Source organism: Anomaloglossus baeobatrachus, chromosome 6 (genome assembly GCF_048569485.1).
Source record: "Anomaloglossus baeobatrachus isolate aAnoBae1 chromosome 6, aAnoBae1.hap1, whole genome shotgun sequence".
Taxonomy (NCBI): domain Eukaryota; kingdom Metazoa; phylum Chordata; class Amphibia; order Anura; family Aromobatidae; genus Anomaloglossus; species Anomaloglossus baeobatrachus.
Window position 1 is genome coordinate 541,094,413 of NC_134358.1, and position 14,185 is coordinate 541,108,597.

The 14,185-nt window shown below is 46.5% G+C and overlaps 1 protein-coding gene across 2 annotated transcripts in view; it reads left to right on the forward strand.

Moving 5' to 3' along the window:
- The window catches only part of ABCB1 (ATP binding cassette subfamily B member 1), a 149,192-nt gene extending 145,533 nt beyond the window's left edge, over positions 1–3,659 (forward strand). For both annotated transcript variants that reach the window (XM_075315614.1, XM_075315613.1), the window contains exon 28: positions 2,235–3,659. In XM_075315614.1, the coding sequence (XP_075171729.1) occupies positions 2,235–2,435 (201 nt within the window). In that variant the 3' untranslated portion in view covers positions 2,436–3,659. The remainder of the gene's footprint in view (positions 1–2,234) is intronic.
- The last annotated feature ends 10,526 nt before the right edge of the window (positions 3,660–14,185 follow it).

Here is a 14,185-nt window from a genome sequence, read left to right on the forward strand (position 1 = left end):
AGTCATTGTAAGAGGAGCTTATGGTTACGGTACATACTACACGTATAGGGGCAGGAGAAATTATTGTGTCTTGTGCTCAGAGGAACAGCGCCCTGCATATGCCCTGTGCTTTTTAGTAGTGGCACAGCTTGTAGTTATCAGTAAGAGCATAATCACATACAGTACAGTTAAAAAGCTCAGGTTCTGTCAATCCCCTGATAAGGGGGTAAATGCATCCCACTGATCATGCGCTAAGCTGTTCTGGTGCATGCGCTTAGTACAGAGCGAGACGCTGCGAGGTACAGAGTACAATATGGTCTTGGTTGTTTTGTAAGTAGCACTATCTTCTGTTGCAGTTGACATAGAAAATCTTTTATGGTTCCTGAGTAGTAAGTGATTTTATTTTGCTGCTTTTGCATATAATTGAATGGTTATTTTAATTTAGGGGTAGATATAGCATGGGTGGAAGCTTCACAGGGTCCCAAGAGGTAAAGGGGCCACATTCACTTTCAAAAAAGGTGAAATTGTGCACCATGAAGAGCTACTGGACTGAAAAGGGCCTAGATACTGTTTTTGCACTGTTTTTGTACAGGGGCTGTGTCCATCAGGGCTTTAATTGATCACTTGATGACTTCCTGTGATCCTGAGGAAGGGGCTCTGCAGAGCACTGTCTTGGTTAGAGCAGAGGTGCACATTTTCAATCTCCACTTCACTCCTTGTCTACGTGTTTGGTCAGTGTCACACTTGCGAGTGCCTCGCGTGTATCTCGCATGAGTCTCGCGTTGCATCACCCTTCATGGCCACACAATCTCCGGACAGGAGCGTCTCAGCTGCATAGAGATACATGCAACGGACCCGCTCCTTTGAGGAGAGTGTGAGTCCGTGCCGGGTGATGCAACACGAGACTCATGCGAGATACACGCGAGGCACTCACAAGTGTGACACCGGCCTTTGCTGGAGAAAGCTAAGTACCGGACTTGGCTATCTCCATCAGTCCCATGTTAATAATTGAACTGCAGAACCCGGTTCTCAGAATTAGACCTGGCTCACATGAGTGTATAAATCGGACTTGTGCAACGCGAGGAAATCTCACATTGCACTCGGACCAAAGTTAGTCAATGAGGCTGAGCAGATTTGTGATTTATTTTCTCATGTCGATTCGGCATGAGAAAACAATCGCAGCATACTGGGAGTGCCTCCGCAAATTGGGTCATGTGCCCCCATACAAGTCTATGGGTGCGTGTGAAACATTGAACTGCACTCTGCATATATCAGATATCATCTTCCAATCATGGAAAAGATGGAGAAATTAATCTCTCCTCCTTATTGGTGATACAATTGGAGCACATAGTTTCAACCATGTGTCATTGGCATATTGAATCCAATGCTCTTGTAATCAGTTGATGTTGTGCAGAGAAGAGGTGCTGAGCAGAAGAGTGGGGTGGCAGTGGGGACATTGAGCATCTCGATGGCGGTAGTGGGGTGGCAGTAAGTGGTGTACAAGGAAAGAGTAAAGGCCGCTTTACACGCAACGACATTGCTAACAAGATGTCGTTGGGGTCACGGAATTCGTGACGCACATCCGGCCTCGTTAGCGGCGTCGTTGTGAAACACACGAACGACCGTTAAGGAGCAATTTTTCTTACCTTATCGTTGATCGTTGACACGCTGTCCAGTTCCCAAATATCGTTGCTGTAGCAGGACGCAGGTTGTTTGTTGTTCCTGCGGCAGCACACATCGCTATGTGTGACACCGCAGGAACGAGGAACAACACCGTACCTGCGGCCGCCCGCAATGAGGAAGGAAGGAGGTGGGCGGGATGTTTGTTCTGCTCATCTGCGCCTCTATTGGGCGGCCGCTTAGTGACATCGCTATGATGCCGAACGAACCGCCCCCTTAAAAAGGAGGCGGTTCGCCGGCATCAGCGACGTCGCTAGGCAGGTAAGTACGTGTGATGGGTGTAAGTGAGGTTGTGCGCCACAGGCAGCGATTTGCCCATGACGCACAGCCGACGGGGGCGGGTACGCACGCTAGCGATATCGCTGCGTGTAAAGCGGCCTTTAGTCTAGTCATGAGAAAATGATCAGGCATGCTGAATTTCCATATGCCCAATCCTGTGTTCTCAAGAGAGAATGTGGTTGCTTCAGGGAGAATAGCTGTCAGCCAAACCACAGTCTATCCTTGAAATTGGGATTATTCTGATGTGTATGTTTTATTCATTATTTTTGTGACAATATGATATTCCTCTCCTTCAGGTTGTACAGGAAGCTCTGGACAAAGCTCGGGAAGGTCGCACATGTATCGTCATCGCTCACCGCCTGTCCACCATACAGAACGCAGATAAAATCGCCGTCATCGAGAATGGGAGAGTTGTAGAACAGGGGACACATCAGCAACTCCTGCAGCTGAAGGGGGTGTATCACTCACTGGTCACGATACAGCTCAGACCCACATGAGGAGACGAGAGCGGACATTGTAGATTCAGATGGCGTTACTGTGAATCTAAAGACTATTAACAGCGCTACGGACATTACACCTGGACCAGATCTCTCGCTCTTTGTTCCTTCTTGAAAAATGACAAAAATTAATATTATGTTGAGTAAGAATTGGTTACTTCAAGTTATTTACAGTATATGGGAGGAAGGAAAGGCGCTGGTATAGAGGCCTGGATGACGAGAGCTCTACTATGTGATGTTGGAATCGTTAACTCTACAAAAATAGTGAAAAATGCCAAAAAAAAGTGTTTATTTGTTGATATGTCTACTGTTTTGATAAAGAACAAGAAGTTAAATTGGTTTTCTGTGATTATGCCAAAGGGTGGGCAACAGCGCCACTTTTACCTGTAGGTTGCGACTGGTATTGCAGAAATAGCGCCACTCTTTTCTGTGGGTTGCGTCTGGTATTGCAATAACAGCGCCACTCTTTGCTGTGGGTTGCGTCTGGTATTGCAGAAACAGCGCCACTCTTTTCTGAGGGTTGCTCTCTGGTATTGCAGAAACAGCGCCACTCTTTTCTGTGGGTTGCTCTCCGGTATTGCAGAAACAGCGCCACTCTTTTCTGTGGGTTGCTCTCCGGTATTGCAGAAACAGCGCCACTCTTTTCTGTGGGTTGCTCCCTGGTATTGCAGAAACAGCGCCACTCTTTTCTGTGGGTTGCTCCCTGGTATTGCAGAAACAGCGCCACTCTTTTCCGTGGGTTGCTCCCTGGTATTGCAGAAAAAGGCGCCACTCTTTTCTGTGGGTTGCTCCCTGGTATTGCAGAAATAGCGCCACTCTTTTCCGTGGGTTGCTCCCTGGTATTGCAGAAACAGCGCCACTCTTGTCTTTGGGTTGCGTCTGGTATTGCAGAAACAGCGCCACTCTTTTCTTTGGGTTGCGTCTGGTATTGCAGAAACAGCGCCACTCTTTTCCGTGGGTTGCTCCCTGGTATTGCAGAAACAGCGCCACTCTTTTCTGTGGGTTGCATCTGGTTTTGCAGAAACAGCGCCACTCTTTTCTGTGGGTTGCGTCTGGTTTTGCAGAAACAGCGCCACTCTTTTCTGTCAGTTGCTCCCCGGTATTGCAGAAACAGCGCCACTCTTTTCTGTCAGTTGCTCCCTGGTATTGCAGAAACAGCGCCACTCTTTTCCGTGGGTTGCTCCCTGGTATTGCAGAAACAGCGCCACTCTTTTCTGAGGGTTGCGTCTGGTATTGCAGAAACAGCGCCACTCTTTTCTGTGGGTTACTCCCTGGTATTGCAGAAACAGCGCCTGTTTTCTAAGGGTTGCTCCCTGGTATTGCAGAAACAGCGCCACTCTTTTCTGTGGGTTGCGTCTGGTATTGCAGAAACAGCGCCACTCTTTTCTGTGGGTTGCGTCTGGTATTGCAGAAACAGCGGCACTCTTTTCTGTCAGTTGCTCCCTGGTATTGCAGAAACAGCGCCACTCTTTTCTTTGGGTTGCTCCCTGGTATTGCAGAAACAGCGCCACTCTTTTCTTTGGGTTGCGTCTGGTATTGCAGAAACAGCGCCACTCTTTTCCGTGGGTTGCGTCTGGTTTTGCAGAAACAGCGCCACTCTTTTCTGTCAGTTGCTCCCTGGTATTGCAGAAACAGCGCCACTCTTTTCTGTCAGTTGCTCCCTGGTATTGCAGAAACAGCGCCACTCTTTTCTGTGGGTTGCGTCTGGTATTGCAGAAACAGCGCCACTCTTTTCTGTGGGTTGCGTCTGGTATTGCAGAAACAGAGCCACTCTTTTCTGTCGGTTGCTCCCTGGTATTGCAGAAACAGCGCCACTCTTTTCTGTGGGTTGCGTCTGGTATTGCAGAAACAGCGCCACTCTTTTCTGTGGGTTGCTCCCTGGTATTGCAGAAACAGCGCCACTCTTTTCTGTGGGTTGCGTCTGGTATTGCAGAAACAGCGCCACTCTTTTCTGTGGGTTGCGTCTGGTATTGCAGAAACAGCGCCACTCTTTTCTGTGGGTTGCTCCCTGGTATTGCAGAAACAGCGCCACTCTTTTCCGTGGGTTGCTCCCTGGTATTGCAGAAACAGCGCCACTCTTTTCTGTGGGTTGCTCCCTGGTATTGCAGAAACAGCGCCACTCTTTTCTGTGGGTTGCGTCTGGTATTGCAGAAACAGCGCCACTCTTTTCTGTGGGTTGCGTCTGGTATTGCAGAAACAGCGCCACTCTTTTCTGTGGGTTGCGTCTGGTATTGCAGAAACAGCGCCACTCTTTTCTGTGGGTTGCTCCCTGGTATTGCAGAAACAGCGCCACTCTTTTCCGTGGGTTGCTCCCTGGTATTGCAGAAACAGCGCCACTCTTTTCCGTGGGTTGCTCCCTGGTATTGCAGAAACAGCGCCACTCTTTTCTGTGGGTTGCGTCTGGTATTGCAGAAACAGCGCCACTCTTTTCTGTGGGTTGCGTCTGGTATTGCAGAAACAGCGCCACTCTTTTCTGTGGGTTGCGTCTGGTATTGCAGAAACAGCGCCACTCTTTTCTGTGGGTTGCTCCCTGGTATTGCAGAAACAGCGCCACTCTTTTCCGTGGGTTGCTCCCTGGTATTGCAGAAACAGCGCCACTCTTTTCCGTGGGTTGCTCCCTGGTATTGCAGAAACAGCGCCACTCTTTTCTGTGGGTTGCTCCCTGGTATTGCAGAAACAGCGCCACTCTTTTCTGTGGGTTGCGTCTGGTATTGCAGAAACAGCGCCACTCTTTTCTGTGGGTTGCGTCTGGTATTGCAGAAACAGCGCCACTCTTTTCTGTGGGTTGCGTCTGGTATTGCAGAAACAGCGCCACTCTTTTCTGTGGGTTGCGTCTGGTATTGCAGAAACAGCGCCACTCTTTTCTGTGGGTTGCTCCCTGGTATTGCAGAAACAGCGCCACTCTTTTCCGTGGGTTGCTCCCTGGTATTGCAGAAACAGCGCCACTCTTTTCTGTGGGTTGCGTCTGGTATTGCAGAAACAGCGCCACTCTTTTCTGTGGGTTGCGTCTGGTATTGCAGAAACAGCGGCACTCTTTTCTGTCAGTTGCTCCCTGGTATTGCAGAAACAGCGCCACTCTTTTCTTTGGGTTGCTCCCTGGTATTGCAGAAACAGCGCCACTCTTTTCTTTGGGTTGCGTCTGGTATTGCAGAAACAGCGCCACTCTTTTCCGTGGGTTGCGTCTGGTTTTGCAGAAGCAGCGGCACTCTTTTCTGTCAGTTGCTCCCTGGTATTGCAGAAACAGCGCCACTCTTTTCTGTCAGTTGCTCCCTGGTATTGCAGAAACAGCGCCACTCTTTTCTGTGGGTTGCGTCTGGTATTGCAGAAACAGCGCCACTCTTTTCTGTGGGTTGCGTCTGGTATTGCAGAAACAGAGCCACTCTTTTCTGTCGGTTGCTCCCTGGTATTGCAGAAACAGCGCCACTCTTTTCTGTGGGTTGCGTCTGGTATTGCAGAAACAGCGCCACTCTTTTCTGTGGGTTGCTCCCTGGTATTGCAGAAACAGCGCCACTCTTTTCTGTGGGTTGCTACCTGGTATTGCAGAAACAGCGCCACTCTTTTCTTTGGGTTGCTCTCCGGTATTGCAGAAAAAGGCGCCACTCTTTTCTGTGGGTTGCTCCCTGGTATTGCAGAAACAGCGCCACTCTTTTCCGTGGGTTGCTCCCTGGTATTGCAGAAACAGCGCCACTCTTGTCTTTGGGTTGCTCCCTGGTATTGCAGAAACAGCGCCACTCTTTTCTGTGGGTTGCTCCCTGGTATTGCAGAAACAGCGCCTGTTTTCTAAGGGTTGCTCCCTGGTATTGCAGAAACAGCGCCACTCTTTTCTGTGGGTTGCGTCTGGTATTGCAGAAACAGCGCCACTCTTTTCTGTGGGTTGCGTCTGGTATTGCAGAAACAGCGGCACTCTTTTCTGTCAGTTGCTCCCTGGTATTGCAGAAACAGCGCCACTCTTTTCTGTGGGTTGCTCCCTGGTATTGCAGAAACAGCGCCACTCTTTTCTTTGGGTTGCGTCTGGTATTGCAGAAACAGCGCCACTCTTTTCCGTGGGTTGCGTCTGGTTTTGCAGAAACAGCGCCACTCTTTTCTGTCAGTTGCTCCCTGGTATTGCAGAAACAGCGCCACTCTTTTCTGTGGGTTGCTCCCTGGTATTGCAGAAACAGCGCCACTCTTTTCTGTGGGTTGCTACCTGGTATTGCAGAAACAGCGCCACTCTTTTCTTTGGGTTGCTCTCCGGTATTGCAGAAAAAGGCGCCACTCTTTTCTGTGGGTTGCTCCCTGGTATTGCAGAAACAGCGCCACTCTTTTCCGTGGGTTGCTCCCTGGTATTGCAGAAACAGCGCCACTCTTGTCTTTGGGTTGCTCCCTGGTATTGCAGAAACAGCGCCACTCTTTTCTTTGGGTTGCGTCTGGTATTGCAGAAACAGCGCCACTCTTTTCCGTGGGTTGCTCCCTGGTATTGCAGAAACAGCGCCACTCTTGTCTTTGGGTTGCTCCCTGGTATTGCAGAAACAGCGCCACTCTTTTCTGTGGCTTGCGTCTGGTATTGCAGAAACAGCGCCACTCTTTTCTGTGGGTTGCGTCTGGTATTGCAGAAACAGCGCCACTCTTTTCTGTGGCTTGCGTCTGGTATTGCAGAAACAGCGCCACTCTTTTCTGTGGGTTGCGTCTGGTATTGCAGAAACAGCGCCACTCTTTTCTGTGGCTTGTGTCTGGTATTGCAGAAACAGCGCCACTCTTTTCTGTGGGTTGCGTCTGGTATTGCAGAAACAGCGCCACTCTTTTCTGTGGGTTGCGTCTGGTATTGCAGAAACAGCGCCACTCTTTTCTGTGGGTTGCGTCTGGTATTGCAGAAACAGCGCCACTCTTTTCTGTGGCTTGCGTCTGGTATTGCAGAAACAGCGCCACTCTTTTCTGTGGGTTGCGTCTGGTATTGCAGAAACAGCGCCACTCTTTTCTGTGGCTTGTGTCTGGTATTGCAGAAACAGCGCCACTCTTTTCTGTGGGTTGCGTCTGGTATTGCAGAAACAGCGCCACTCTTTTCTGTGGGTCGCTTTTGGATACTTCGCTGCTCACGGCCAATGGAGAAGAGTGGAGCGGTTTCTGCAATGCAAAAATAAAGCCCACCCTTTACAAATCACATAGGACTTGTTTAACTTTTGATATACTTTTTGTATAATTTTTTGTGTATTGTGAATATAATATATACCTCTTATTTAATAACAAATATTGATCATTGATAATTTCGGAGACAGGCTAGTCGGAGGGTTCTTTTACTGCTGCTACCTCCCAGTTTTGTTTTGTTTTTTTACCACTCCAGCACTGGAATTACATTTTGTTGTGTAAAGTTTAAAAAAAAAGAATAAAGTGTTTTTCCTTAGCATTTCACCTGGCGGCTTCTTTGGGGTTGTTCTATAATGATGTACAAATACGGACAAGGTGGTTACAGTGTCCTCCTAGGGCCATGCCCTAATAAACATATATTACCAGGGTGTAACTACAGGTAAAGCAAACAATGCAACCAGTTTTGAGAACTTAGCACATTTTTATTTAAAGGGAATGTAACATCAGGAAATGATCGGTTGTTGAAATCAGGGTTTTATGTTAAACTAGCTGTGGGATAGTAACTGTCTCTCTCCCAGTCTGTTTGTCTCTGTATGTCTGTCTCTATATGTCTGTCTCTGTGTGTCTGTCTCTGTGTGTCTGTCTCTGTGTGTCTGTCTCTGTGTGTCTGTCTCTGTGTGTCTGTCTCTGTATGTCTGTCTCTGTATGTCTGTCTCTGTGTGTCTGTATCTATGTGTGTGTCTCTGTCTCTATCCAGGTCTGTCTGTCTGTCTCTTTGTCTGTCTCTCTCTCTCTCTTTCCCTGCTTGTCTGTCTCTTTCCAGGTCTGTCTCTTTCCAGGTCTGTCTCTTCCCAGGTCTGTCTCTTCCCAGGTCTGTCTCTTCCCAGGTCTGTTTGCCTTTTTCCCCTGTCTCTGTTTGTTTGTCTCTGTCTCTTTCCCTGTCTGCCTCTTTCTTTGTCTGTCTGTCTCTCTGCCTTTTTTCCCTGTCTATCTCTGTTTGTCTCTTTCCCGTGTGTCTTTCTGTCTCTCTCTGTCTGGCTTTTTTTTTCTCTATCTGTTTGTCTCTGTCTCTTTCCCTGTCTGTGCCTGTCTGTCTGTCTCTCAGTCTGTCTCTCAGTCTCCCTACTGACATCTTATTAACTAACACATAAGCTTCTTATACTAACAATTTCCTATGTTCCTATAGCAACCAATCACAGCTGCTATTAATAGCCTGTAGCTCGCAGCTCTTCATTTTAATGGAGGCATGTTTTTTTGGAGAGTAACTATAAAGCGTGGGGTTAAATTTTCCTGTCAAAACAGAAGGGTGCTTTACACGCTGCAATATGGCTAGCGATCTCGTTAGCGATGGTGACACGCCAGATCACAGATAAGATTTGCCGAGATCGCACATAGGTCATTTTTGTAGCGCCGGTCACATGTGCGATCTCGGCAAATCGTATGTGCGATCTGGCGTGTCACATCGCTAACGAGATCGCAGCGTGTAAAGCACCCTATAGTCTATGGCGTTCCCTGAGTCACATGGGGCATCTGTGCAAAACTTTGTGATTGTAAATGAGACGGTGCGGATTCCTTTAGCAGACATATACACGCACACACGCACGAACACTCAGCTTTATATATTAGATTACGGTAATTTTTATAAGTTTTTCATGAGGGAGGGGGTGAAGGTTGCAAGAATTATAAATGCACACTGATAAGACTTGCATTTAATCGGTGCCAGTCACACAGATAAACATAATGGAACATGTTGGCTATTTTATTTTTATTTCTTTTTTTTTCCCCTATATATGAAGGGCTGCTGATAAGTCTTTGGCTTTGGTGTTCTTTTTTTTGTTTTTATGGTAAATGTTACATGACATGAAAGCCTTATGTGTCTAATATATGTTTTCAAAATGTTGTGTTTGTTGCTTATGGCAACAGTGTTCTACACACGCGGGAAAACAAAATGGCAGAGTGTAATGCAATATTCACAGCAACTGAGAGCAGAGGAGGGATAAAATTCTTGTTTCTGCAAGGAAAGTCCGCGAAGGATATTCATGGTGATATGTCGAAGACATTGGGGATCAATGCCCTTCATATTCCACAGTTAAGAACTGGGTTGCCAAATTTAAACCAGGCCACTTCAGCCCCAATGATGAGGAACGTCCTGGACGGCTGAGAATGTTTGTTGTTCCGGAGATCGTCGATGCTTTGCACAACCTCATACTGGAGAATCCACTAATTTCAGCTAAAGCAATAGCAGACATCATGGGGATTTCCCGTGAACGTGTTTGTGTCATTATCCATGAACATTTGGACATGAGGAAGCGATCTGCAAAGTGGGTCCCCAAATGTTTGACAACAGCGAAGGATGCGAGTGAAAACTTCCCGGTCAATTTGTCAGCGTTTCCGGACGGATAAGAACTTCCTGGATCGACTGGTCACGATGGATGAGACCTGGATTTACTTGTATGACCCTGAAAACAAGGAGCAGTCAAAAAAGAGTGGAGGCACTGTGGTTCTCCTCGTCCAAAGAAGTTCAGGGTGCAAAAATCAGCCACTAAGATGATGGCATCTGTGTTCTGGGATAAGGAGGGTGTGCTGCTAGTGGACTACCTTCAAAAGAGTTCCACCATCAATGCAAGGTAATGCATTGAACTTCTGGACCAATTGAAGGCAACTCTGAAGGTCAAAAAGCTCGGCAAGCTGTCAAAAGGAATCTTGTTCCTGCAAGACAACGCCTCCACTCATACTGCACAATCAACCATGGCACAACTAGTAGAGCTGGGCTTCCAGCTGGTTGACCACCCATCTTATTCACCAGATATAGCTCCCTCCGACTATCATCTGTTTCCAAACCTGAAGAAACACCTCAAGGGTACCAAATTTCCCACCATTTCTGATGCCATGAGTGCTACGGTTGTCTGGTTTGAGGCGCAACCGAAATTCTACTTTTTGCTAGGCTTACAGAACTTGGAATACCGTTGTAACAAGTGTGGTGACATCAGTGGAGAGTATGTGGAATAAATGTAAAGTTTCATCATCCTAGCTCTTTTATTTCTGGGTAAAGTCAAAGACTTATCAGCAGCCCCTCATACATTATATATAAATAAGAAAGAAAAAAAAAAAATCATACTGGTCACTAGGTCTTAGGCACATTTTTTTTTTTTTTTATGTGCAAATTTTACACTATGTAACATGCACCATACGGCACAGAGGCGGAGACCCTGACAGTGTAGTTACTGTACATATTCCCACTTCTGCTAGGGTAGGACTTGGTACATTGTCCCATCAAAAAAAAAAATGTGGGGTCAAACTGTGAGAATAAGGGAGCCAGCACAATTTCTAAACTGTACTTATTAATTATGGAGATTTTTGGCAAAACATTGCAATATTTTGAACTACCCCGCCACGTCATGGCAAATCTCAGGGGGCAGTCCTACACTAATATTTTATTTATCTGAAGGGTGCCATGCAGCCTCACACGTGCTGGCTCCTTTTCTTTGAATTTTTTTGGCAGGTGGTTAGCCTCCACCAGGCCGTGCACGCTCTTTTGGTTGTTCTATCTGTAACCTGGTTTAGCTATTGGTGACTGTTCACACACAGCCACCGGCCCTGTCCACAGGCTTTTAATCTTAGCAGCACTTGCCTGGGCCTGTCCCGCCCACAGCTGTGACTCAGTCAGAGGTACGGGAATGAAAAGCACCAGGTAAGTGCTGCTTCAAGCAGTTCTGCATTTGATGTGTGAGGCCATATGGCACCCCAAACAAAATATATTTAGTGTAGGACTGCCCCATGGGATTTGCCGTGATGTTGGCGGGGTGGCTCAAAATATTGCAATGTTTTGCCAAAAATCTCTAATTTATCAACAAATACTGTATAGAAATCGTGCTGGCTCCTCCTCTTTGTCATAAATTGTGGACATAAAAAGTGGCAATCAATGCCTGTAGAATGGAGCCCTTCGCTTAATTACGCTGTTGCTCGGAAATCATGGTGACAGATTTGAACTAACCAGTTTGCCCTGACAAGGCCATAGTGGCAGGGTCGGATCCAGATTCATAGGGGTCTTTGGACAGAGACCCATATGACTTTCTATAGACAAAATCTAAAATCAAAGTAATATTTGTTGACTGTCTTTTATCTTCATTTATTCTTCTAGGTGCACTTCTACAAGTTCAGGGATTTTTTTTTGGATAAGGGCTCATTCACATGACTGTTCCGTTAGTCCTGTCTGTGGGTCCGCAAAAAAAATCAGGAACTGACCAGGACAATCTTTTCAATGTCTTTTGTGTAGGATCGGATGGCACACGGAAGCACTTTCGTGTGCATCCGCTCCTACAAAAAAACCCACATCGTATGTCCGCTCCGTTATTATAGAACATGTCCTATTCTGTTCCGTAATAACGGACCGTGACTCAATATAAGTCAATGGGCCCGCAAAATCCCCGGAAGCCACACGGAAGCACATCCGTGTGACCTCCGTCAGGTATCCGTGCAGTCTGTGTCCCGCTCCCGCCCCGCAGCCGCTCGCACTGCAGTGTGTCAGCATATGCCCGCATTGTAGTGCGAGCAGCCACGGGGATGATGGGCGTTGCCGTCAGGAAGTTAGTAAGTTCATTACCTGCGGTGATGAAGTCCTGCACTACTGACATCAGCGGTCACTGACCGCCGCATTCTCACATCATTTCTCGCGGCCGGCCCGAGACTGTGACTAGCGGTGACACCACAGACCACTCGCAAGAGGTGATCTGAGAACACGGCGGTCATTGAACTTCGTCACCAGCGCTGATGTTAGGAGTGTAGCGGCTTCCATCACTGCAGGTAATGTACCTCGCTAACCTCCTGAAGTCAGCGCTGGTCATGACCTGCAGTGATCTGGGCTGACCTCATGTTGTTAGCTCAGGTCAGTGCACTGCTGCCCTAGCCAATGGGAAACATTCTGTTCTTCATTGACTGGGACAGGGAGTATGGATCGTCGTGGGACCCCCTTATTGGATTACGCCAGACCCGTATTTGTTTTTTCTTTTCAATAAATTGGTGAAAATGGGAATGTGTTGGGGAGTTTTTTTAAATAAAAAAAAATGTTTGTCGTCTAATTTTTTTTTTTAATTACTGACTGGGTTATGATGTCGGGTATCTGATGGACGCCGTGACATCAGTAACCCCAGGGCTTGATCATCATTGTCATATGCAAGTTGAAACACCGTCATTAACGGAAACAGAAACAGCAGTGTGGGAGGCTTAAAACTGGGTGATGAACAGCCAAACTCTACTACAAAAAGGTGATGTTGTGAAAGACCGATGTCAAAAGTCATACACTGTTTTAACACTGAATACAGCAACAAGGCAAAAGGTAGTTATAGTGCATCAGCAAGGTCTCCTTCCAGCAAAAAAAAAAAAAAAAAATCAAAACAGACTTCAAAAGCAGGGGTTTAAAGTTGTGCTGTTCAAAAGAAGCACCAAGAAATGGTCAAAGCTGATGAAGGTAGACACATCGGTTGGCCGAGGAAACATAATGCAGCAGATGAAACGCACATCAGGCTTTTCTTTAAAATCGGAAGACGTTCAGCAGTGCCATCAGTTCAGAACTGACAGCAACCATCTTGACCGATCTTCACCCATCTTCTGTTCGGAGAAGTCTAGTCAGAAGTGGTCTTCATGGAATGAGAGCAGCCAAAAAGCCATACCTTCAACATGGAAACAAGGCCAAGCAACTAAACGGTGAAAGAAAACATAGGAACAGCATTGCTGAACAACGGCAGCAGGTGCTCTGGCCTGATGAGTAAAAAAAACATGTAACATTTCCAATGAGCCCAGAGCTCATCATCCAATTTCGCCGGATCATATAAAGACAGAGAATGATTTGCACAAGCCTCATTCATACACAGAAGATCTGTGGTTATTTATCCATGATGTTTGGAACAACCTCGTTGTCACCTTCGAATTTGAATTAAATTCCTCTTTTGTTCATTCACTTTGCATTTTGTTAACTGATAAAAATAATAGTGCCGGTACTTACATTTTTAATTTTAGAAGTATTCATATTTTTCACACCTGTCTAAAATTTTTGCACAGTACTAGATATACACAGAGTATATGGTGGAAGAGAGACAACTGCAACACATTGTGTTTTAAATGCTTTATTTTCTATGTTAAAATTTGTATTAATAACAGTACAGTCATACTGGCGACTAGGCCAGATCCTGAAAAGCAGCACCAAGCCTGGAAGCACGCAGGTAAAAATACATTCCGTGTGAAAGTCATAGGTACAATCATTAATCTGATCATAACCCAGAGGTCTTCCTACGCTAAGAAATGAGAAAACTATTTCACATCTTGTATCCAGTCTCAAGTAAGATTGGTAGAAGCTATAGGCCCGAAGCCTAAGGCTATGTTCGCACGTTGCGTTTTTTACCGCGTTTCTGCAGCGTTTTTGGCAGCAGCGTTTTTGTGCCAAAACGCATGCGTTTTTGATTTCCAGCAAAGTCTATGGGAAAAGCAGAATTCCTGTCTGCACTTTGCTTTTTTTTCTGCAGTGTTTAATTTGCATATTTGTGGTCAAAAACCATGCTGAAAAAGAAGCAGCATGTCAGTTGTTTTTGCCATTTCTGCAGCGTTTCCTTAACATTGGAGTCAATGAGAAATGGCAAAAAGCTACCAAAATCACAATTCCTGCGTTTTTCATGCTTTTTACCTGCTTTTTCGGC